Here is a 27,047-nt window from a genome sequence, read left to right on the forward strand (position 1 = left end):
GGTATAAGATATTCCCTCAGAATTGTTTCAAATTACATTACTATGGGTAGCTAGGTGGTGTAGTGGATAGATCACTGGCCCAGGAGTCAGAAGGACTTGAGTTCAAATGTGACCTCAGACACTTAATAATTACCTAGTTGTGTGACCTTGGGCACATTGTCTTACAACCCCATTGCCTTGCCAAAAAGAAATTGCATTACTCCTATCAATAGTGAGGTAGGACTTTTTTAAAAAAATATATATTTAAATAGATTACATTGAAAACTTCATCTAAAAAATGTTCATATCTCTTGACCATTTATCAATTAAGGAATGACTCTTATTTTTTAGAAATTTGACTCAGTTCTCTATGTTTGACAAATGAGGTCTTTATCAGAGAAACTTATTTCAATAAGTTTTCCACAGTTGCTATTGCTAACTGTATATCCCTCTGTCCTAATTCCCCTCACCTCATTTATCCTATTCTGTCTCTCTCCTTTCACCCTGATCCCTCCTCAAAAGTGTGTTGCATCTGATTATCCTCTCCCATGATCTTCCCTCTCTTCTATTACCTACACCCCCTCTCCCTACCTGCTGTTCCCTTTCTCCAATTATTACATGCATCATAACTTGCCCTTTCCATCCATCTTCTCTATGCTTCACCAGAGTCTTGTACTTGAAGATCAAACTTTTTGTTCAGCTCTGGTCATTTCAACAGGAAAGTTTGAAAGCCCCCTATTTCATTGAATGCCCATCTTTTCCCCTGAAAGACAATGTTCGGTTTTGCTGGGTAGTTGATTCTCGGTTTTAATTCAAGCTCTTTGCCCTCTGTAATATCATATTCCAAGTCCTACAAGCCCTTAATGCAAATGCTGCTGAATCTTGTATAATCCTGACTGTAGTTTCACATTATTTGAACTATTTCTTTCTGGCTGCTTGTAATATTTTCCCCTTGACTTGGGAGATGTGGAATTTGCCTATTATGTTCCTGAGAGTTTTTATTTTGGGATCTCTTTCAAGAGGCAACAAAGGAATTCTTTCCATTTCTATTTGACCCTCTGTTTCTAGCATATCAGGGAATTTTTACTGGATTATTTCTTGGAAAATGAAGTCTAGTCTCTGGTCATTTCATTAGGAAATTTTGAAAATCCCCTATTTCATTGAATGTCCTTTTTCTTTTCTTTTTTAATATGGAATATTTCACGAATTTGCATGTCATCCTCGCGCAGGGGCCATGCTAATCTTCTCTGTATCATTCCAATTTTAGTATACGTGCTGCCAAAGCGAGCACTAAATATCCTTTTTCCCCTGAAATAGTATGTTCAGTTTTGCTGAGTAGTTGATTCTTGGTTGTAATCCAAGCTCTTTGGCCTTCTGGAATATCATATTCCAAGCCCTACAATCATCTGCTAAATCTAGTGTAGTTGTGAGTGTATCTCCATGATTTTTGAATTGTTTTCTTCTGGTTGCTTGCAATTTTTATTCCTTGACTTGGGAGTTCTGAAATTTGACTATAGTATTCCTGACAGTTTTCATTTTTGGATCTCTTTCAGAAGGTGATTGGTGAATTCTATCAATTTCTATATGAATATCAGAGCTGTTTTCCTAGATAGTTTCTTGAAAAATTATGTCTAGGCTCTCTTTTTGGTCATGACTTTCAGATAGTCTAATAATTTTAAACTGTCTCTCATGGATCTGTTTTCCAGGTCAGTTAGTTTTCTAATAAGATATTTCACATTTTCTTCTAGTTTTTCATTCTTTTAGTTTTGTTTTAATGGGTGTTTTTTCCATATCTTGCAAAGTCATCAGTTTCCCTTAGCTCCATTCTACATTTTAAGGATTTATTTTCTTCAGAGGTTTTTGTATCTCTTTTTTCATTTGGCCAATTCTGCTTTGTAAGGCATTCTTCTCCTAATTCACTTTTTTGGACTTCTTTTTTCCATTTGACTCAAACTAATGTTTAAGATATTATTTTCTTCAGTATTTTTGTCAGTAGCAATCAAACTGCTGACTCAGTTTTCATGATTTTTCTGCATCACTCTCATTTCTCTTCCGAATTTTTTCCTCTATCTCCCTTACTTGATTTTAATTTTCTCAGACTTTGACTTTACATTCACTTTGTTACATTGGGGTTCTTCTTCAAGGGTAGAGGGAACACTCCCAAACTTTTGAGGGTTTTTGCAACTGTTTTCAGGAATAACCCCCAGGAACCTGCAGTCAGTAAGCTCTGTTGTGTTTCTGTTCTTTTTCCTGAGACTGGAGTCCCAGACTGCAACCTAGATCTTAATATGGACAAAACAGCAGAGTCCTGCCTCAGGGATAGCAAAGAGATTTCTGCAAACTCCATTGATCCCCTTATTGTCCATGGACTGAGCACTCTGGAAGCAGCTGCCCAGTGACCCCCCCATCAGTAGGCTCCCCAGGTTTGCTCTAGTCACCTGGATGCTGGGTGTTTGCTGAGGCCCAAGCTGGACTGGTGTCCCTCTCAATCTGATGTCAGAATTTTCTGCTGACCTTCCTAATTGTTCTTGGCAAGCTCTGAAGTGAGATGTCTAGAAATCTCCACCCTGCCATGGATCCAGGTGCCCCACTTCTGTTCCTGAATGGCAGGAACCCATTTGCATGGCATGGGCTGTGCTGCAGACCTTTTCTAATACCAGTGCAACAGACCGTTCCCAAGTATCTTCCAAGTTGTCTTGAGCTGGAAAATTGTTTCACTCAGTCTTTTTGGTTAGAATCATTATTTAATGATATTTGGAGAAGTTTGGAAGAGACTTCCATTTCCCCCCCCCATACAGTCCCTTTTCAACTTAAGCCTATAGTAAGCTAGATTTTCATGTCATAAAGTGAATCATTCAGGTAACATAATATTTTATATTACAGCTTTTTATATAGTTTAGTTTTTAAAATTACACTTTATAAGGCAAATATTTTAATTTTTCTTTATTAATTTAATTGAATTTTCCCTCCCCTTCTAAAATTAAAACTTCTTTCATAACTTTTGGAAACATCTATTCCTTGTAGTATTGTTAGTATATTTTTGAGTATGATGTTGAGTAGAAGGCATGTCTTGTTCAAAGAATAATCAGAAAGCCATTGTCATGGATAAAGAGTCTAGATCTCAATTCTAAATGATTTGTAAAGTAGTTAGACTAGACCCCTGCAGTATTCTGTATTCTTTCCCTAGGTTTAGTGGAGAGTTACGCAACCCCTTCCCCCAAACACATGGATGGTGTCTTGTCTGGGTGAACTCCCCCACTTTTTCTGTCTCTCAGTCTCTAGCTCAGCACCCACAATTAAGGTCTATCATGAATATAACTTATTACTTTATCTTTCCTGAATAATTTCAGTTTTAGAGAGTTTTGAGAGGTGATGGGGGTCAGAGAAAATATTTGCTCCTCCAACTTCTTATTCACATGACCCAGAAAGATGTCTCAGAAATTATTTTTACTGAAGATTGAAGATTCCATTTTGTGTGTGGTGTATTTTTGTGACTGTGAATAAATACTTGTTCTCTGATCTTTAACCTTGTTTTCTTCTTTGTCTATTTTCTGTGTCTAATTGTGGTGCATGTTGAAAAAGGACTAAGACAAAGAATAATTCATCTAAAACTGTCATACAAAAGAACAAACCATCTTCTTAATAAACTCAGTGTTTTATGGATCAACCTTTCCAATATGCTCAACATAAAGTTTAAGTTCATATTTTTGATAAATTGGCCTTTATTTCAAGTGTGAGTTGTTAGGAGCAATCTACCATATGCACAACCCAGCTCCTACTTCACAGATTCAAAAAAATTCTAAGTTTGTCATTTTCCTTTTCTATCTGTGTGTAAGAGAAGCACATATCTACCATGGAAGCAGCCTTATTAATATCATACTGAGGGGGAAGCTAGGTGGCACAGTGGATAGAACACTGACCCTGGAGTCAGGAGGACCTGAGTTCAAATTTGATCTCAGACACTTACTAATTACTTAGCTATGTGACTTTTGGCAAGTCACTTAACCCCATTGCCTTGCAAATTTTTTTAAATGCTAATATCACACTGGACACTTCTGTGATTTTTCTTCTATAGTCTGCTTTCTATAATATATTGCAAAAAGTTCCAGCTGCATTCAGTGAGCTGAGCGTTAGTGATCCTTAGACTCAGCACCAACAATTAAGGACTTTGCAGTACTACAGAGTTGTAGCCCTCAACCATAAATGCCACTGCTAATAGTACAGATCTAAAAAAGGATCTATGGCCAGGCTTTACCATATTCTCTACATTATCTATTTGCTGATAAGTCTCATGATATAGCTTCAATACCCATTCTGAATTATTCTTATTAATTAAAATTAAATTTTGCAAGAGAGCAACAAAATTCAATATTTTGAAGGAAACAGTAGTTGAAATATGCTTAACAAAAATTCCTGGATGAAATTATTAAGCAAGATCAAAATATTACATTTAGAATTAGAATTGTTTACATTGATGATGATAGCATTTATATAATTCTGCAAAGCTTCCAAAGTATTTAATATATCATTTCTTCCTCACAACTATCCTTGAAGGTAGATATAATTGCTATCTCCATTTTACCGAGGATAAAAATGAGGTATTGAAAGGTTAAGTAATTTACCCAGGATTGCAGTTATTAAGTCTAGGGTAGGATTTGAACTCAGGTTTTCCTGACTCCAGATTCAGTATTCTCTCCAGTGAGTCACCTAAGCTTTCCCTAATGAAGCTTTTAATTATGAATAATTATGAGTCTGTTTAACAGTTACAAGAAAACCTTACTTGTGAGCAGCTACTGCAGCAACAGCTCCCAGCAGAGCAGGCTTGGTCACTTTTCCTCCAAAGGCTCCACCAGTTCGTTTCATGTGGCACATAATCCTACTCTGTGGGACACCCAGAGCAAGAGCTATGAAGGTCTGCAAGAAACAATGCCTGTTTTTTAATCATGGATCCATTAAGTTTTATAGATAATAAACAGTTAGAGTAATAACTAATTAGGTGTTTCAGTTAATAAAATTTTATTAAATGCTTCCTAGATCCCCAGCTCTGCGCTAACTTCTGTAAAAAGCAAAAATACAGTCACTACTCCCAAGAAACAAATATTCTGATGGTGAAACAAAAATGGTAACTGTGTTTAGAATATTTTCAAACTAAATGAAAAGTAACACCAGACAGAAAGCATGAGCACCTAAGGGAAGGATTGGATAGCTCTGCCAAAGTCTTGCAGGGAAGCTAAGAAGTAGAAGTGAGGATGGAGAGCATTCTAGCATTGAGGAATGGTCAGAGAAAAGGTATAGTTGGGAGATGTAGTCTGTTCTATTCAAGAATCAGCCAGTGACACTGGATTGTAGGTTGGAGTCATATTGTGAAAGTCCTTATCTGTCAATTAGAATATTTTATGTTTGATTCTCGAGATAAGATAAAGTCCCTGGAAATGATTGGTGGTGCAAATGGAAAGGTAAAATGTCTTCAAAGTTGAACTTTAGGATAATCATTTTGTCAGCTAAATGTAGGATTGACTGGAGTTTGGGGTATGTGATAGTTAATCCTAGAATGAAAAAAATTTTCTTTCAGGAAAACCAAGTAAGACAGTAAAATATCTGACATAGTTTGTAGTGAGGGTCTGCAACATCAGGTAATAATGGGAAAATATGTTTTCCTATTAATTCTTTGGTATTGTTTGGTAATTATAATATCATAGCATTCAATTTCACTTTTGTAGTTGTCATTCTTTTCATTTACACTGTTATATCCACTGTGTGTGTGTGTGTATGTGTGTATGTATATATATATATATAATTTTCCTGATTCTGCTCATTTGTACAGCTTAAAATTTAATATACAATGGAAATAAAGGTAGAATTTCCTTGAATGTGGAATTATTATCAATAGCTTACATTATTTTTGTTATATCTACTTCTGAATAAAATGAGACTCTGAAAAGAAATGAATGTGGTGATGGTGCTTTCTTCTGTTACTGGAGCAACATTATTATATCTCAAAAAACAGAATGATGCAGACTGTTATAACAAGTAGAGTTGGACTAAAACACTAAATAAAGTTCATATATCATATTTTCACACATGCATAATTGACTAATGTAGGAAACTCACACATGACAATTTAAGAAAAACTTGGAAAAAGGTCTTTCAAATAATAATATAGATTTTGACCTTTGATTCCTTCTAATTTAGCCAAGGTAAAGTTCTTGTAAAATTAGGATCTTGAAAACACATAGAATCTATTCTGAGGATCTGGAAATATAGGAAACTTTCTAATTGTTTTGAAAGCTTTTTTTGTTAAGTTTCATTTTTTGGCAAGGCAATGGGGTTAAATGACTTGTCCAAGGTCACACAGCTAGGTAATTATTAAGTGTCTGAGTCCAGATTTGAACTCAGGTCCTCCTGACTCCAGAGCCAGTGCTCTATCTATGTTTTGAAAGGTTTTTAAGGAACCTCCTGCCTTAATTTTGTTTGTTTTTATAATCATGAATTTCATCAGTAGCCAATGAAAGGAAGGTATTAATTGATGTCCAAAGACCCTAGAACCATCATGCCATGTCTATGATGATACTATAGTGAAATCCATCAAATAACAAACTTATGGCATGGTACAAAGGTGGGAACAAGACATAGTTTTCTGAAAATCCTCCATTATACCTGAACAAAGGCTGGATACTGTGTTCCTGTGTATATCACCATTTCTTTATCTTCTCCCGTTGGGAAAACCAGTATAGTTTGTGTTTCCATATAAAAATGTTCTTGCCCTTCAATGTGGACTTCACCTGTTATAAATAGAAGGAAAGAAAAACTTTTACTGGATAAAAGTTTAGAATGGTTACTTTATTCCTTTTGATTTAAAATGATATATTGCAGTTCTGACTTCATCTTTAACTAACTTTCTGACATCAGAAAAGAATCATAGTTTCCCTACGCCTCTGTTTTCCTGTCCATAAAATAAAGATAGTGGTCTAGATGAGTTTTAAAATCTTTTCCAGTTCTTTTTATGAATCTGTGGTAGGTAGAGGTTCTTAAATTGTTTAAAAATCAAGTTAATCGTGAACCCCAAAGAGATTTCAGAGGTATTTATGAACTCACAAGAAGACTTTATACTTTTATTATAATTGATTTCCTTTACAACCCTACAATTTTTATTTTAGGCACTTAAAAGCATTATTCTAAGAAGAGGTTCATAGGTTTCATTAGATTGCCAAAGAGGGCCAGCCAAGGCACATAAAAAGGTTAAGAAGTTATTATACAAATTATTAATCTTGCAGTACCATTTTTGATGAGAACTTAACCTTCCTGTCTAAAAAGTTTTTGATTGACTTTGGTAGAGTGGAAATATTTAATTGAGAATATATTTTTTTCTATGCACTGGTAATTTTTAAACAAACTGATATAATCTCTATACTCTTTCTTCTTTTCTCTGATAATTGGAATATTATAGTCTCCTCTAAATTCTCTAGAATTGATATTATCCTTTCCTAAAGCATGCAGCTATTAATGTTGCTAATGCTTATTTATAATCTAATGACATTAAGAGCTGAAGCTTAACATTTATTCTGCTTCTTGAAAATAATTTATATGACTTTATTACTAAAATTATATCCTACAGTTGGTACTTGTCCTTTATAAGGTGCATCATTTCTCTTCAAGGAAACACATAAATTCTAACATTTCACATTATGTTTACTATATATACTTTTAGAATTACTATCCATTCATATTGTGGATATTTTATTTTCCATTGTATTAAGCATTTCATATCAATTCGGGCCTTGAATATCATTTTAGACCTACTTAACTTAGAGGGTGTTCTTATTATATATTCCCAATTCTTAACTCATAGGAGTTTATTCCCATTTCAGTAAAATAAGTCCCAAAACCAGGATGCATTTCCTTTTAGTATAACTCATTCTGTTATTTGGCAATATTTTTTGATAAACTCCTTTTCTTTTTCAAAACCACCTGATAAGATGAATGCAAAAGCAACATATAATGGAGTTTATTAGAGATACATTTATATTTGGCATAATATTTGAGTCCTTGCTAGCTTGTCTAAAATCATCATTTCCTTTAAAGTTAGTTTGGGTTTCTTATTTATGTTGCTACTATTCTAATTACTCAGAGATGCTAAATATTTTTTGTTATTTTTTCAAATAACAAAAATTTATTTTCTCTTCCTATATCTCCCAATTAAAAAAGATAAAAATATAAATAAAACTCCTATAAGAAATACATATAATCAAATAAAGCAAATTTCCCTGATCTCTCTTGTCACACATTCACACATAACCATAAGCAGACACACATATGTAATTATGTGTATGTATATATATATAATCCATATTTGTATATTTATATAGATTAGATTTATGTACTCTACTATGGCATATGATTATCTAGGGAAAAATTGTTAAAAGACATTTTTAGGGATTATATACTTTGATCAGATGATATAGAAATATCCATTTCCTTGACCTTTAGGATGTATCTGAACTGCATTCACTGAAAATGAATGACAATCTTGAAGGGGGAGGCTTAACTGTTCCTTACTAAGAGATATCTTCAAAAGCTAGCAAAAAAAATATCTGTAGCATAAAGTTTCCTTCTCTCTACACCTTGAAAATCTAAAGGAAAAAAACAGCAGTAATTGTCAACCCATGTTTGTTGTTGTAACCAAAGTCTCATCTATATTTTTCTGTACACATCTGCCATGGAAAGAAGGGTGTCAAAGAGAGTATGGCTGGGTCTATAAAACCTCTGCATCTAATACTTAAATTTCCAGATAGAATCTGTCAAACCATTGAAGCAAGGAATTTTGAAGAGTATTTTATAGTTATGATTAGAGACAGCACAATGAAGCAGAAGGAACACTTCATAGCATCAGGAGCTCTATGTTCAAATTATGATTCCATCATCAATCACTAACTTTATTACCATGTGTAAGTGATTTTATCTTTCTGAACCACAATTTCCTCAACTATATAGAATGGGTATAATGACACCTTCCTGTCACATCATTATAAAATCACTTTCCAATTAGTAAATTATTAATAAATATAATTATATAATCAGTCCCTTGCATTGTTTCTGTTTAATCAGTCAGTTTGGAATAATTAGTAGAAACTTGGGCTGGGAATGAGGAAGATCTGGGATCAAAACTTTTCTCTGACGTATACATATACATATATATATATATATATGTAAATATATATTAGATGCATAACCCTGGATATGTTGCCTAACCTCCATATGCTTAAGATAATAATTTGAAAAAATTGTCCATCTTCATTAGCAGAGTTTCCTTGTTTTTAAACTTCTCACCCAAATTAAATCATATTCCAGACTCAAAAAAATAAAAGATTGCATTAAACAGTATTGACCATATCTCCTACTAGATTTCAAGATGGTGCTGTCTTCTGGTTCTCCTTACATCAATAAGATTCCTCCTTCATCTCCTTTCCTGCCTCCATGTTCTTCATTCTAGTCACATTTCCCACTTTTCCAATCAGGAAAAATTTGACCTGAGCTTTTTCCTGTTTTCTCTCATTTCCCAGGTGCCTTGGTTTCAATGATCATTTCTAGACACATTACCTACAGATGGATTTATCCAGACCCAATCTCCTAATTTGCTTCTCACATTACTACTTTTCTGAAAGACAACTGCAAGTTCCTATTCCAGATAAAGTAAAACTTACCTTCAATTACTTCATCTACATGTTTAAATGCTTTGTCTACATTTCCTTTCTCTATTTTCTTCTCTTTAAATAAATAGGAATTATGTTTAATGGCTTCCTGTGGAGAGAATGATAAAAGGGCATACTAATAATTTTCAAAGGAGTTTTAATACCATTGTTAGCTGTCCTCCCCTCAAATCCCTGTGATCCAATTTCAGTGATTTTGATTGGTTCATAAACATTCTTTATTTCATTTACTCATTGAAGACTTGAAGAATTACAAAAGCAATTAGAAGCTATTCTCAAGGAGTATTTGGCATATAAGTCACAAATACCCCATGCCTTAGATCATTTTGTGATGCCCCACTGCACCTCAGGCATTCTCTTCACAAAAGATGTAGATGGAACTCAGAAAACCAATGATTCAAATAAGTTGCATGTTTAAGTATATAATTTTGCATCAGCAGCCACTAAAAATAATTAAAACCATCAGAAAGCATTATATAGAATGGGAATAAGTTAGAAACATTCCCATTAATATCGGGGTAAAACAAGGATACACATTATTACCATTATTCCTCAATATTATATCAGAAATTTTAGCTTTAGCAATAAGAGGAAAAAAATTAGTTGAATAAATTAGAATAGGCAATAAGGAAACAAAGCCCTCACTCTTTGCAGATGATATGGGTTAGTGCACCCTAAAAAATCAACTAAAAGTTACTTGAAACAATTAACAACTTTATCAAAATAGCATGATAAAAAATAAATACATAAATAATCATAATTCCTATATACTACCAACAAACCCCAGTAGCAAGATTTAGAGAGAGAAATTCCATTTAAAGTTACTGTAGACAACATAAAATTCTTGGGACTCTACCTGCAAAGACAATCCCAGAAATTAAATGAGCACAATTATAAAGCACTTTTCACACAAATAAAGACATATATAAACAATTGGAAAATGTTGATTGCTCACAGGTAGACTGAGTTAACATAATAAAAATGACAATTCTACCTAAATTAAATTACTTATTCAATGCCTTAGCAATCTACCAAAGGTAGAAAAAAACAGTACAAAATTCATTTGGAGGATAAAGGTCAAAAATATCAAGGGAATTAATGAAAAAAATTGCAAAGGAATGTGGCCTAGCTGTACTAGATCTAAAACTAATTTAAAATCCAGCAGTCATCACAATTGTCTGTTACTGGCTAAGAAATTAAATAGTGGATCAGGGGTACAATAAATCATGAGGTATAAAAGAAACAGTAGTCATTGAAGATAGTAAGCTACTGTTTAATAAACCCAAACTCCTATTTTTGGAATGAGAACTCAGTTTTTGACAAGAAGTGCTGGAAAAGGTTAAAAATAATATGACAGAAACCATGCATCACAGACACTCTACCAAGATAAGTTTGAAGGGAGTATAAGATTTAGACATAAAGGGCTATACCATAAGCTAATTAACAGAACAAGAAAGTCTTTCTGTCAGATCTAGAGAAAGAGGAGGAGCATATGACCAAATAAAAGATAGAGAACATTATAAATTGCAAAATGTATAATTTTGATTACATTAAATTTAAAAGGTTTTGCACATATAAAACCAAAGCAACCAAGACTAGAAGAAATGCAGAAAGTTGGAAAACAACTTTTACAGCTAGTGTTTCAGAAAAAGGGTTCATTTCTAAAGTATGAGTCAAATTCATAAGATTATAATTCATAATCCAATTGATAAATGATCAAAAGATGTGATGAGGCAATTTTCAGATGAAAAAATTAAAACTATAGTCAAATGAAAACAATTTCCTAAATCAGTATTGATTAGAAAAATGCAAATAACTCTGAAGTACCATCTCACACCTATCAGATCGACCAAAATGAAAGAAAGAAGAAAGAAAGAAAGAAAGAAAGAAAGAAGAAAGAAAGAGAGAGAGAGAAAGAAAGAAAAAAAGAAAGAAAGAAGAAAGAAAGAGAGAGAGAAAGAAAGAAAGAAAGAGAGAGAGAAAGAAAGAAAGAAAGAAAGAAAGAAAGAAAGAAAGAAAGAAAGAAAGAAAGAAAGAAAGAAAGAAAGAGAGAGAGGAGAAAGGGAGAGAGGGAGAAAGGGAGGAAGGGAAGGAGGAAGGAAGGGATAGTTCTACAGTTTTACCTCCTGCAATCAATCTTCAATTCTTGATAAAAGATTAACAAAAGATCATGTAGATACTTTCAAGAAGGGTCACAGTTTAAGTCTATTTTAATTTGCTTTAATTTTACAGGGTGTAGTAGATAAATGGGTGGAACATGAAACAGGCAATGAGGCAGAGAAAGATTAACAGAGTACCTTAGTAAAGCCCAAATGAGGTTAGCTTGTGATGTGGCATATTAAATTCTGAGAAAATCTCCATAATCTTTATAACAAAGAATAGGAAACAATGTCATTACCTCTATAGTAATGATCCTTGGTTCCACATCTTCGTAAATAATCTTCACTTTCTTAGCTGCTTGTTTTGCATTGGCATATGTATCTGCAGCCACAGTACATACAATCTGACCCACACAAATCACCTATAATGCAACCAAATTTTAGGTAACCATAAATTTTATAGTCTGCAGGTAAAAACTTATACCATTTTCCATAAAACACAGGACAACTCAATGATACAGTGATTAAAATACCAGACCTAAAGTTAGGAAAGAATTAGAGTTCAACCTCAGTTACTTAATAACTATGTAAACTGAGAATAATAATAGCATCTACCTAAATTGTTATGAGGATCAAATGAGATAATATTTATAAAGTGTTTAGCACATATTGTTTTTCTTCAATCATTTCAGTCCTATTATACAATTTATGATCCTGTTTGTTTGATTTTTTGGCAAAGATTCTAGAATGGTTTGCCATTTCCTTCTTCAGTTTTTTTTACAGATGAGGAACTGAGGGAAACAAGATTAAGTAACTTGCCCTGAACCACACAACCAGTAAGTGTCTGAGATCAGATTCGAACTCAGGAAGATGATTCTACTTGATAGCAGACCCAACACTGTATTCGCTTTACCAGTGTTTCACTCATAGTAAGCACTGTGTAAATATTACCTGTTATTATTATCATTATTATCATTATTATTACCTTTCAGATTTGTAAGGTATTAGTATAGTACTTCTCAAATGAGAATTATATAAATGTTAGCAATTTTATTTCTTATTTCAAGAAATAAAATTACAGATTATAAATTCAGAATTGGTAGAGGTTTCAACTATCATCTAGTACAACTTGTTCCATTTGCAGATAAGAAAATTGACCTCTAGGAGCAGTGGTGCAGTGGATAGAGCACTGGTCCTGGCCCTGGAATCAGAAGAACTTGAGTTCAAATCTGATCTCAGACATTTAATAATTACTTAGCTGTGTGGTCTTGGGCAAGTCACTTAACCCCAGTGCCTTGCAAAATCCCCCCCAAAATTGGCTTCTAGAATGATGAAAAATCTAGTTTCTAGTCACACAAGTATCACACAAGAAGACATGCTTGGAATCCAAATTTTTTTACTCCATTTTCAATGTTTTTTCTACAGTCTTACTCTGATCCAGTGAAATAATTGTTTTCCTCCATTATTTTATTGAATTCCCACAAGAACTGTAACAACTGTGAGTAAATTTGAAAAGTAAGAGGTTCCCAATTTCCTACAGCTAAGAGTCATACATAGATTTTATGCCTACATGTATGTGTCTCTATGATAGTTTCAAAATCAATGATTATTCTGGACATTGGAAGCAGTCTATTTAGAATAGTAAATCATACATAAAATAATCAATTAAATATTAAGTTCCTTATTGGTCCTGGAAAAGATAGCACACCTCATTTTCTGCATATATTATCTCCCCTGAATAGTTATTTTCTCCTGGGACATCTTTGGCAGTTATCACATCAACAACACCTGGAAATTTGAGGGCCTCAGAAACATCGATTGACCTTGGAAGGAAAATATTAAGATTAGTAATATGGACTGTGATACCATGACCTTGACTTTAAGATTGAATTATAGATGTGTGCTAATGACTCCTTCCCATTATAACAAGAAAGAATCCAAGTCATGAACATCAGTCTGCCAATCCCACTGACAGTTTCCCCATTACTGTAGCAAGTGATGGTAGTGTGAATTCTTCTGGGAAGTAAATTTGGATGAGTTGAAAGGAAGTTAGGGACTGCTAACTGTCAATACTTTTGAAGAAGTCAGTAAGAAAGATTATTTTCTAACCAAAACACAAGTGTCACATTCTATCTTTGAAGCCTGAAGGACTTTGTTTCATAATAAGTCCCTCCTCACTTTATTTGCCTAAGCAAGTCAAGAACTTCTTGATGTACCCTTCTGTCTAATCCTCAACCAAGGAAAGGTTCATTCAAAAAAAAGAAGAGTAAGAAAGAATTTCCAAATTTGGAAACACTGAAGTTTCTAGGAAGTCCTAGACTGTGACAAGAATGTTAATATAGAAAAGGGAAACCCTAGGGGCAGCTAGGTTGCACAGTGGATAGAACACTGGCCCTGGAGTCAGGAGTACCTGAGTTCAAGTCCAGCCCCAGACACTTAATAATTCCCTAGCTGTGTGGCCTTGGGCAAGCCACTTAATCCTATTTGCCTTGCAAAAACCTAAAAGAAAAAAAAAAAGAAAATGGAAACCCTAAACTGAAAATTTCTGAGTTCAGAGAAATAGGTTTTCCTTTTCTAATGGTTTTAGAAAAAAAAGGAGGCAACTCTCAGTTCCTTCTTTGAAAGCTAAAAAACAAGATAAAATCTGGCTGATGTTTGAAACAGGAAACAGGAAACTTCATCAGACCTCCAGGCTAGCATCACTAAAGATAAAGGTAGAGTAGGACAGATTTTGGAAAAATTGAAACAAATTTATCAAACCATAGCAATTCTTTATAGATCCAGGATCCAATTTGATACCTGACTCAGGAAAGAAAAAAAGGCAGAAATAGAAAGTAAGTCAGAGAAAAAATGAGGAAGGAAAAAAATATTAAGGTAAGAATGGAAAGAAGAAATACCTCTACCTTCTCCACCAAATCAAGTTGGATGTTGGTTCTTAAAATATAGAGGGTGGACTCAAAGAATTGCCTAAAGACACCTATAACCTAAGTCACAGAAGATAATATGGAAAGATAATGATCAGTCAATCTGTCAGCAATCATTATCAAGTATCTTCAATATGCCAGGCACTGTTCTGAATAGTGAAGACACTAAATGATGCAAAAGATAGTCTCTGCCCTAAAGGGGGCTGCAATATTGTGAGGGAACAACATGCAAAGTAATACATTCAAAGCAAACTAGGTAGAAGATAGACAGGAAACAAATAACAGAGGGAAGGCATTGGAATTTGGAGAAATTGGGGATAGCCACAAAAGCAGTCTACATACGCTACCAAAGAAATTAAAATTTTAATTGAACCTATGATGAAATGATGCTGGAAATGGAGAAGCGAATTGGTACATAAGCAAAGAGTGTGCTGCTAAAAGCTTAAAACTACTCTTCCAAAAGAAGAGATAGAAAACATAAAAAAATTGCAAAATAATAATTTTGACATCAAAAAGTTTTGCACAAATAAAACCAGTGCAGCCAAGATAAGAAGGAATAGAGAAATCTGGGAACTGATTTTCTCAGCTCATGGTTCTGGTAAAGGACTCATTTCCAAAATTTATGTAGAACTGAGTCAAATTTATAAGAATACAATTCATTCTCCAATTAACAATTATCAAATGCTATGAATAATCAATTTTCAGATGAAGAAATTAAAACTATAGTCATTTTAAAAAATGCTTCAAATCATTACTGATTAGAGAAATGCAAATTAAAATAACTTTCAAGTACCACCTATCCGATTGTTAAAGTGACAAAACAGGATAATGATCAGTGCTGAAGAAGATGTGGGGGAAATGGGACATTAATACACCATTGGTAGAGTTGCAAAATGTTTCAATCATTCTGGAGAGCAATTTAGAACTATGCCCAAAGGGCAAGAAAACTGTACATACCTTTCTAAGTCTATATCCCAAAGAGATAATAAAAAGGGGGGAAAGACCCACAAGTGGAAAAAAATTTGTACTGGCAAAGATTTAGAAATTGAGGAAACGCCCATCAATTGGGGAATGACTGAACAAACTATGGTATATGAATGTTATAGTGGACAATTATGTAAGTAATCATGAGCAGTTTGACTTCAGAAAAGCATAGAAAAATTTGCATGAACTGCTACCGAGTGAAGTGAGCAGAACCAGGAAAGCATTGTACACACTAGCATCATTGTGAGATGACCAGCTAAGATGCAAGCAATTCCACTCAGTAGAGACCTGTTAAGGAAAAATGACATCCCTGTCCAGAAAAAGAACTAAGAATTCTAAATGCAGAGAAAAATATACTAGGTTCATTTTTTAAAACTTCTTTTATGGCTTTACTTTCTTTTTCATGTATTTCCCCTTTAATTCAAATTCTTCTTTCACAACATGACTAATATGGAAGCATGTCAAAGATGATTGTATATGTATAACCTAAAAAAAATCTTCCCCCTCCAAAAAATGTATCCACAGCATACTTTTAAGTTTAGCCTGTAGTACTGATATTTTCTCCATCATCTTAAAACTAGAAATCAAGTAAACAATAAAGCAACCACTAATTTGTGTTATTTGCCAATTTCTCAAGTATAAAGGTTCACACTGTACATTTAACTATCATCTTGAAAAGTCAAGAAGAATTGGCTCTAGTATACTTCTGTGAATCACATGCTTGCTCCAAAGCTAATTATAATACATTTTTATTTGAGTACATTTTCAGTCATCCCCAATAAGAAAGAGAAATCACAATTGATTTATGAAATCACTTATAATATCTTCATAGACACTATGTTATCCTTCAAGCCCACTATACCCTATCCTCTCTCTCTCCCTCCCCATTGAGTCACATCAAGATTGAGCTCTTTATTGCACCCTTGAAATTACTTTTTACTGGAAGACAAGAAGACACATACATAAATTCCAATGTAGAATTGAAAATATTTAATTTTTTTAATTGTAAGTATATTCAGTAACTTTGTACATTGTCTTTTTTTCTTTACTCACAATATTTTTGCATGAGCTCTGGTACTTGTCACTACAGCCAGGTAAAGTTCTCCATCCACTCGGGGTATGTCATCATTATATACAGCTTCCCCAGTGGCATGTTTAATCCCTGACCGGTGCATGATTGGATGTCCAATTGGATCTAGAGGAGGCTGATGGGGATCTACACACTAATAATGAAAAAAGCAAGTTAATACACCATTACACATTTTATCCACAAAGAAAAATCATAAGCAACATTTGTAAGCCATTAATAAGCTCCAAGAAAACATAACACACATACAGTCATACACACACACACACACACACACACACACAAACACACAGATCAAATATACACAAAGAGACAATATGTCAGATATGTTTATGTACCTTACTATATATTGAGCATATTATTGGACATTCACATTTTAGTTGTATGATATTGAGCACATAGATCTGAGAATATAGTATTCTCTATAGAATAACATAATAATTGGTAATTTTTATGTAGTGCTTTAATTTCTCAAACACTTTCCATATGCAAGGTGTCCCTAAGTCTTAGGGTCATTTGATTTCTATTAAAAGTATTAAATTTATTAAAATTCTCTTGTATAACTATATAAATATTTATTATTATCCTATTTGCTTCTCACAATAACCCTGTGAGATATGTGCTGTCATTTTATTTATTTTAAAAATGAAGAAACTGAGGCAAATTGAGATTTAAAGCATCTAAGATAAGTTTCAAACTCAGGTCTCCTAATTCCAACATTCTATCCACTACTACATCCTTCCTCACATCTAGAGTATTATATTACTATGTTTATATATATATATATATATATATATATATATATATATATATATATATGTGTGTGTATGTGTGTGTGTGTGTGTTAAAGTAATGATTTATAGTATATGTTACACATAATGTGATTTAATATTATATCTTATCTATATTTATATAAAATATAGTCATGAGATACATACATATGCATATATACAAATATAACACATATTGTACATGTGAACTATGTTCCATTATACATATTATTTATTAATATAAATTATATTCATATACATATGTCAAATTTATGCATATGTAATACTTATATATAGAAAGTAGTATATATAAAGTATGTAGTTTATATTGGTATTCTATATAATATATGTCATCTTATATAGCAAATATATTATATTACTATTATATAGTGTTATGCATATCATCCATCTCTATATAGTATGTAGTAAATATAGTTTTATTTATTAATTCAAGGAGGATAGGGTACTGCTGAAAAGTCATGAAGTAAAAAGAATGATCAAATTCAAATAAGTAGAATGATATTAATCAGGGCAGCTTCTTAGAGATGAGATTTGCATCTGATTTTTAAGAAGAAATGTTAGGAAAGAACAAAGAAGGCATTTTTGGATAATGTCTCAGTAAAAATTCAGCTAAAATTCTCTTAGATGCAAATATGGAGCCAGAACTGAAAAAGTTACACATAGGTGACAGCAAACACAAGGCTATTTGGCTTCAGTAAAATCCCTAACAAAAATTATGCTTGCTGAAAAATGAAAGAGAACAAAGGCAAATGCCCACTGCCTGACAGCCTCAGGAGTGTGAAGCTTCCTCTCTGCTTTCAATTAAATGAAGCTACAAACCTGGAACATTTGTACTCCCTGTGGAATTTTGATGGGAAACTCTTCTAGAGCACTTAGAGAAGTTTCTGGAATTTCTGGGTACATTCTGGGATCCTGGAAAAAGAAAGAAAATGTTTTCACATTGAGATGTTTTATGAAAATTAAGGTTTTGAGGGTGTAGCTTTGAAAATAATATGATCCATTTATTTCCAAGAATTCAGTTGCCAATTCTGCTATAAAACAGTCATGGGTTGAACTGAAAGAACAGTTTTTGATCTTGAGAGAACTTTGGGCAGAGGTACAAGAAGGATAGAGCTGGTTATCCCTGGCACTGCCACAGTGTCCCACCCTAATACACTGATTAAGAAGTCACATTTATTTAGCTGAAAATGATGATGGTGGGTTATATGTAACTGAATATGAGTTCGAAAGCAGTTACTTGATGATATCTTTGCATCCAAACCTCCAAAAATATCTTAGTGGAGCAGCAAAATGAAACAAGCCTCTTCCATCTGTCTTTAGTTTACTCCTTTGTGAACTCTCGCTAATTCCTATCTACTTGTCTGGTTTCATATAGCATTTCAGTGCAACAATCCTTTTCAAGTGCCTAATAGATTCTAGACACTTTACTAGGCTCTGGGAATAAAAGGATGCAAAATAATAACACTGTATATTTAAAGGAAACTTTTAAGTTTTATAAAATGTTTTCACATGTGTTATTTCATCTAATCCTCAAAGCAATTCAATGAAATGGATGGTACAAGTATTATTCTCATCTCCATTTCACAAATAAGGAAACAGGCTCAGAGGGGCTAAAAGTAACTTGTCTTTTTAAAAATATGTTTTATTTTGAATTTAAACACCAAAAATTATATTTCCACACAGCGGAACACAAAAAGGAGATTCTGTTTGAAACATGAATATCCATTTCATACCACTTGCTTGGTTTTTTAGTACAAATTAAATTCTACACATTATGTTCAAGCCTGAACTGTTTGTCTCTGGTTCCTTCTGAACTTCCTTCTGTGAATTTTTTAAAAAATGTTATAATGGTCCTTTATATGGGGGTTGGTGAGGTGAGTGGGAGGGGATAATACATTACTAACCTAACTCCCAAATTTAATAAATGGGAAAAGGAAAGAATAAACTATAACAAATAATCTTAGATAAGCAAATAAATTAACACAGTGGCCATATCCAAAAATGTATGTCTCTCCATTTTGTGCCCATCTTCTTTCTGTCAGAAAATCATTCTTAATCATAAATATTTTGTAGATATGTTTGATCATTGTTTCAATCAGAGTTCTTAAATCTTTAGGAAATTGTTTTTCTTTATCATGTTATAGACTTACAGAAATTTTTCTTCTTGTTCTACTCAATTTGATCTGTATGGCTTTATATGCAATAAATATTCTCTGAAGACCCCTCTAAGCTATTTCTTACAGTGCAATAATTTTTATCATGTTCATATATCATAATTTTTCAGCTATTCTCTAACTGTCAAAGATTACCATAGATTTAAACTATTTGTACTTATCCCCATCCCTTTAGTCACCTTTCAAGATTAAAAAGTTTGCTTATACCTTATTTTTTAACACTCCCCCTACTCCAATGACAACTTATTTCCTTTTTGAATTTCACATTTCTACTCTAACTACTGTGCTCAAATATTCTCTGTACATTTCAGATAGTAAGTTCCTCCAATACCCATTTTGCTTTCAATTTTTTTTTCAATTTGTATATTCTTCTTTAAAGTCTTCCAAATGAGAAATAGCAAATTCATCCTTTTCTTCCTTTCCACACCATTACATTCATATTTTCCTCTGTTAAACACCCAAGAACAGAACCAAATACTGTCCAAACCTTTTATCTTATTTCTTCTCTGTGTATTAGAATGCTATCATTATATAATCATACAGTTGCTTCCAAGTAATCAAATAAATTTACCTTTCTATGTTTCTCTGTACTTTTCTGGTTGTTGTTTTTTTTACAATTCTTATTCATCTCTGAACTTCAGAACTATATCCAGATTTATTGGGAAGTTATTTTGGAAGTGATTGGTGAACTCTTTCTAAATTAACTTAAGTGTCATATTCAATATCATGTAGCTAAGGTGCAGAGCCAAGATTAAAATGGGGAGGTCTTTTGACTGATTTTTTTTTCTATTATGCTTTGCTGCTCTGGAGAATTTTGCTTAAGTGACAAGTTTTCAATGGGAAGTATTCCAAATACAATAGAAAAGAATTCAGTGTTGATTGACTAATAGCAAAATGACTGAAGGATCTGAACTAGTTGAACTCTAGTACAAGGCAAAGCAGATGAGAAGGAATCATTGTGCAAGTAGAGTAATGAAGGAGAAGAAGCAATGAAACTAATGATAGGTAATTTCCATTATCAATGGATAAAAGAAAATGTATAAATGAAAGCGACTTGGCAAATAAAGGGTTTTCTGTTGGGCAGGTATGGATAGTTTTTAATGTTTTGTAGGTTTCTCCAAGCATCAGCAGAGTTAAAACCAAGCAGTCAAAACTATTTGACTACTAGAGAAAATGGAAGACATATTCTGCTTTTGGTACAGTCTAGTATTTGGGAAACCTTATGAAAATATATTTAAAGGGCTTATAAGAGGAGGGGGTTCTCTAAGAGAATCAAGAGTCTAGATGAGGTGTGGTCTTCCTTTGGAAAGCCAGCCTATTCTTAGGGAGTGTGATTCCCCCAAATAAACACTCATGTCCCTATACCCTTCTGTTGTTGCTGCTGCTGCTACTAATCCATTATTCTCTCTCTTAGCTTCTGCTAACCACAATAATATGCAAATAAACCCTTTTTGCCCCTATAAAAAAAGTCTAAGTGAGAAAGTCAAATAAACAGGTGGTATCTGAATCCCTAAGAAGAAATCTCATAAGATAACAGTTGTTTTTAGAAGTTGAATGTCAGTGAAGAGTTTTTCTTTTTGTTTTGTTTTGGGTTTTTTTGGTGAGAAGTATTTTCTTTCTTTAGTAATGGCAGAGAATGAACTTGAAGAGTGTAATATCTTGTTTCTGACTCTATAAGAAGGTTTGTGTGTGTGTGTGTGTGTGTGTGTGTGTGTGTCTGCAATTTCAATCCTTAAGTGAAAAGAAAAACATTAAATTCCTGTGATTTTGAATGAAAGTGGATGTGTATGGGTGACAGGGAGGAGATAAAGGAGATAATGAATGATCATGCTTTTAGCCATCTTACACTTTACTCCTCTCTATGCACATTCCAGTAAGGTATACTAGCCTACCTGACTCTATACACCATTTCTCACTTTGTGTTTTTGCGCTGTCTCCAGTACCTTTAATATTCTTCCTCCTCCCATCTGCTTCCTGACTTCCCTAGGTATCTTCAAAATTTAACTCAAATCCTACCTTCCATAAGAGGTCTTTTTTAGACTATCCCATTGCTAATTCCTTTTCCCTAAGATTACATTTCATTTATATATCTGGTTTCTTTGTACTTTGCTCCCAAAGATGACCATGACATCAGGGAGGTAATGCCATGACATACACATGAATTGGATTTGAGTGGGGGGGGGGGGGGCTGTGCTAAGTCACCAACCTCACTTTCTCCTCCAGATCCATCTGGGTCCAATGACCAGATACTAATCAGGATGACTAGTGATGACCTTGGATCTTGTAAATACATAATTTTTAGAAAGTTCCCTTCCATTAGAATGTGAGCTCCTTGGGGGAGGAAGAAACCAGATTTTTGCTCTTCTTTCTGCATGGTCTAACATAGTACATGGCAGGTAATTAGTGCTTAATAATTTTTTACTGCCTGTTTTGCTATTTTTTTAATCCTAGTATCTGGTATGGAGTTATTTAATAAATTCTAAATAATTGATTTATTGATTGATGAATCACTCACTTGAAAGGTAAAGAAGACACAGGTACTATAGTTTAATCTTTGATGGGAAGTCAGTGTCAGTGAACAGTTTTTCATATTATTAAGTTGGAATAGAATATTTAACCACAGAAGACCAAAAAAAAAAAACCTTTGGAGAGATATTGGCTTTTAAATGCCAACTTGAGGTGGCTTACTTACATTCATCTAGACAAGTTGAAATCATAAATGATGAACATATCCCTACAAAATGAGCATCAAAAGGAAAATGCATTATTTGATATAGCTGGGTTATGGAGAGCACCAAGAAGACAGGTTCCAGGCCAAGTTGGTCTACCATTTTGCTAACCCATGTTTGGAAAGAAAATGGCTTTTGTAATACAAGATTGGAAAGTCTGCTCACTTAGGCCTAAGTTGGAGAACCCCTGTTGACTTGTGTCAACTAGGGACAGGAGCTTATAATATCATTTGTGGAAAGGCCAGTTGATTGATTTAATTTTTCAGTTACCAACTACAGTTTAACATACCAAGACATAATGATGGATACTGTAATTGGGAACTGCTAGAAGAGATTTTATATGTGCTATAGGAATTTTATCTTATTTGAATTGGGAAGACCATTTGGAAATAATATTGAAATAATCCTGTAATTGTTTAACATAGCAGAAAAAGCAACTGTGTTCTAGGAGTTGTTATTAGAGGATAGGTCACTGAATATGGGATGTGAAAGTATTGTAGGAGGTTCAATAATTATTACCTTCAATGGGAAGGTTTCTTTGGAGAATATTTTTATGTAGACTTTTAGATTTAGTGACTTTGATAATCTCTTGGGGTAAATTGAGATAACAAGCCTTCAAGAGACCTTGGATGAGGATGAAAAGAATTAGAACTTCTGCTGAAAAAATAAATGGAAGTAATGCTCCAGAGAGAAAGGGGAAAGTAAAAGCATATATATCAATAAATTGAAGGCATAATTGAGTGCATTTATAAGGTGTATTGTTCTGGGCTTTTCAAACCTCAATTTTGGAATACCCCCATTTTTATTTCCTTTCCTACTCATGTTCTGGTGAATGTTATTAGAGATGGTCATACAACTGTTCACACTGAATCCACTAAAAACATATGCTACGTAAAATGAGCTGCACCTTCCATGATATTATTTTGAGCTTTTATACTTCCTTTGACTTCCTAATTATTTCCCCACAACAGTTGTTTTAGGCCTTTTCTTTTCTCATCAGGTTTCTACTTTATCTTCTCCCTCACAGAAGAGAACTTTCCCTCATATATTATCAAGACAATGGACTCTATTCATTATCTCTTTTCTGTTCCTCAAATTTCCTCTATATTTCTTCCCCCAAAACAATTTATGATTCTCTTCCCTTTTGTTCTGAGAAAAGGAAATGCATTCTAAAGCACATGATTATTGAGGAAGACAAGTTTCAAGGTTTTGGAACATGAACCCTGATCCTGTGGCCAGACTGACTGAATGAAGGAGAAAAAGAAATTTGGTGGTAGTAGAGTGGGGAAGAAACTTTGTCACTGGGTTATATGCAGCTGGCAAAGGGTAAAACAAAGCAGTAGTAGAGGTGCAACTACTTTAACCTCAGATTAGGCAGATATGAAGTAACAGACATAAGCTCTTTTACCACTGCTCAATGACCTGGTGATATAAATAATACTGTTTGATAGATATAATATATAGTTTTAGAAAAATCTTATTGGGGCGGCTAGGCGGTGTAGTGGATAAAGCACTGGCCTTGGAGTCAGGAGTAGTACCTGGGTTCAAATCCAGTCTCAGACACTTAATAATTACCTAGCTGTGTGGCCTTGGGCAAGCCACTTTACCCCAATTGCCTTGCAAAAAAAAAATCTTATTGAAGACTTCAATGGAAGAAATCTTTCAAACATTAGACACAAAGCATATATAAATATCAATTAACTTCAAGATAGAAAGAAGCAGCTTACCAGTTCATGAAGTTCTTTTAACACTTGGAGGTAGAATTTGAAGATGAAACTGATAATCAGGGTTCTTTTGTATTCTACCATGCCTCCCACAGCTGTTGGTGGAATGCGAATTTCATCCAGTACCAATCTGCATGCCTCACTCAACATTTCATCATTCCATGGTCTACATGAAAAGAGAAGGCATAGTTCAAATGCTATATTATTCACACAGTGAATAGTGTCAGGTCTGAAGTCAAAAAAACTATAGTAGTAGTGCATTTTCCTGAGTTCAAATCTAACCTCATCTACTTCCTAACTGTGAGACCTTGGGCAAGTCACATAACCCTATTCCTCAACTGTAAAATGAGCTGGAGATGGAATAGTAAATTACTCCAATGTCTTTGCCAAGAAAACTCTTCAAATGGAGTCACTTAAAGTGGGATATAACTGAAACGACTTAACAACAACAAATTTTTATCAATCTGTACTATAGTACCTATAAGAATAATCTCATTTTCATTTTTAAGATTGTCCTGAAAAGAAATATTTTAATGATCCAAAAAGTCAATTTGAATCAAGTAGCTAATTTGTAACTGAGAAGTAGATTTATGATAACATAAAAACTAATATATATATATATGTGTGTGTGTGTGTGTGTGTGTGTGTGTGTGTGTGTATAAAATATAGGATATTAAATAATAGGAAGAGAGGTTAGGTAAAGGAAGTCATCAGAGATACAGATGATCATCATACTTATTCTAATTCATTATTAAAGTGTCACATTTAACTTAAATTAGATTCCGTGATTTACTTTTTTTTTTTAGATTTGTGTAAGGCAAGTGGGGTTAAGTGGCTTGCTCAAGGCCACACAGCTAGGTAATTATTAAGTGTCTGAGATGGGATTTGAACCCAAGTACTCCTGACTCCAAAGCCGGTGCTTTATCCACTACGCCACCTAGCAGCGCCCCGTGATTTATTTTTTACATAAATGTCTGTTGGTAGTAAAATACTGACAACCATTTGTCATCAGAAAAAGGTGTCAGCCAAATTGGAACATTTGGAATTTGGGAGAAAAGAAAAATGCATAACATATTAAAGTTTGATAGCTCTTTGCCATAAGATAGGCAACAGATTTTGAAGATGTATAAAAGATGCTTATTTTTATTATCCATCTCAGTATAAAGCATTTTAAAGATTAGATTATTGAAGCATATTGCTTTGGAACAATTTAACCACCTTGAAAACATTCTGTGAAATTTTATGCATTTTTATCTCTAAATTCTTTGCCTCAATCTCAAATAAGGGTTTTTTTAACATTATATTTGATTCTCAGAATAATGATGAAAAGTAGATGTTATTATCATCACCATTTTACTTATGAAAAAAAAATCTTAGACTGAAAGTGATTAAATGACTTGCCCAGAATTATTTAACTAGAATGTCATCTATCAATAATGCAGTCAATGAATTTCATGTGGTTTAGGGAGAGTGCAAAGAGATCTGTGTTAAGGAGAATGAAGCACATTGATTTTCAGTTTCTATTGTTCCTTTCTGGCCTCTGCTACTGGTCTCTTCTTCCTTCCCAAATGACATATGTGGAAAGATATGTGTTATCTCTATAAACTTATTTTGGACTCTTTCTAAAATTATAGTCACAATAGGTCTAGACTTAAGCAATTTCCACATGAAACATTTTTATTAAAGAAATCATTTACTGTGGAGGACATATCTTTTACTTTAGTCTATATGTCACATTGTCGTGTGTAATATTCTCTTTTGTACAAAAAATAGTTCTTCATATATTTCTGAAATGAAACTTAATATATAATGTGAACTGGGAAGTATTAGAAACATCTGTCTTTTTAATTCTAAACTTCCCACATTTTATAATTTGCTCTAACTCTTGTAACTTCAAAACTTCCACACTGTTGTCTACATATCTTCCAATAACATCTACTGACAAAGCAAAAATATTAGCTTGCTGTCATGTTTTCTTTGTCTTACAATAATGATTTTTACCATAAGAACATATATTTTCCCAATGGCATGTGGTTTTTTTGCATTTCCCTATAAAATAAAATATCTCAAAAGAGGCTTTTAAACATTAATTATTGAGCTTAATGAAATTTTATAAAATAACAAACTGAGTAGAATCACAATGGTTTTGACCTCATCATATGGTTGATGAAGAACTTACACTGGGAATAGGGTTAGTTCTCTTATTTTCTTGTTTTTTTACTCATACTTGTGTTATAAGTATGATCTCCCCTACACAAGGGAATTTTCTATCATTTTAATCCAATTATATATTTTTGAAGGTTAATTTAGAACTCGTTGATATGAAAGGCAACTGGGTAATAAAGTAACTAAGAATGCTGAGCTGCAAGTCAGAAAGAATCAGCTTCTTGAGTTCAAATATGGCCTCAAACACTTACTAGCTATGTGGGCAACTCACTTATCTCTGTTTACTTCAATTTCTCATCTATAAAACAAGTTGAGAAGGAAATGGCAAATCTCTCTAGATCTTTGCCCAAAAAACTTCAAATGAGGCCACAAAAAGTCATACATGACTGAAATGACTGAACAATAAGATGTCAGAATCTCCATTACTACTTAACTAAGTAAATATAAAATGAAATATACTAGAAGCAAATGAATGTTGGTGCCTATCTCAAATTCTTTGTAAAATAAAATTCTTTGTAAAATAAAATTTATCATTCTTCCCTTAATATAATTTTAAGTATTCTTTGTGATATACTGACCATCTGACATATAGACCAAATAAGAGCATTGGGTCAATCTGCATAACCAATATTAGTGAAGATTAATTTTTCTTTTCTAAGAGATAAAGAATATATATGTGTCTG

General features: G+C 33.3%; 1 protein-coding gene and 1 non-coding gene across 2 annotated transcripts in view; both read right to left on the reverse strand.

The window, feature by feature from the left end:
• LOC141507571 (aldehyde oxidase 4-like) overlaps positions 1-27,047 on the reverse strand; it is a 159,108-nt gene that overhangs the window by 39,236 nt on the left and 92,825 nt on the right. The window contains exons 15-22 of the mRNA XM_074215353.1: positions 24,202-24,364; positions 18,391-18,483; positions 16,747-16,916; positions 13,494-13,608; positions 12,085-12,207; positions 9,681-9,777; positions 6,637-6,761; positions 4,760-4,893 (exon numbers count right to left, since the gene is read on the reverse strand). Coding sequence (XP_074071454.1) covers positions 4,760-4,893; positions 6,637-6,761; positions 9,681-9,777; positions 12,085-12,207; positions 13,494-13,608; positions 16,747-16,916; positions 18,391-18,483; positions 24,202-24,364 — 1,020 coding nt within the window. The remainder of the gene's footprint in view (positions 1-4,759; positions 4,894-6,636; positions 6,762-9,680; positions 9,778-12,084; positions 12,208-13,493; positions 13,609-16,746; positions 16,917-18,390; positions 18,484-24,201; positions 24,365-27,047) is intronic.
• Positions 1,164-1,270, reverse strand: LOC141510371 (U6 spliceosomal RNA). The gene has a single exon (XR_012474867.1). It is a non-coding gene; the product is annotated as a U6 spliceosomal RNA (small nuclear RNA).

Source organism: Macrotis lagotis, chromosome 1, assembly GCF_037893015.1.
Source record: "Macrotis lagotis isolate mMagLag1 chromosome 1, bilby.v1.9.chrom.fasta, whole genome shotgun sequence".
Lineage (NCBI taxonomy): Eukaryota > Metazoa > Chordata > Mammalia > Peramelemorphia > Peramelidae > Macrotis > Macrotis lagotis.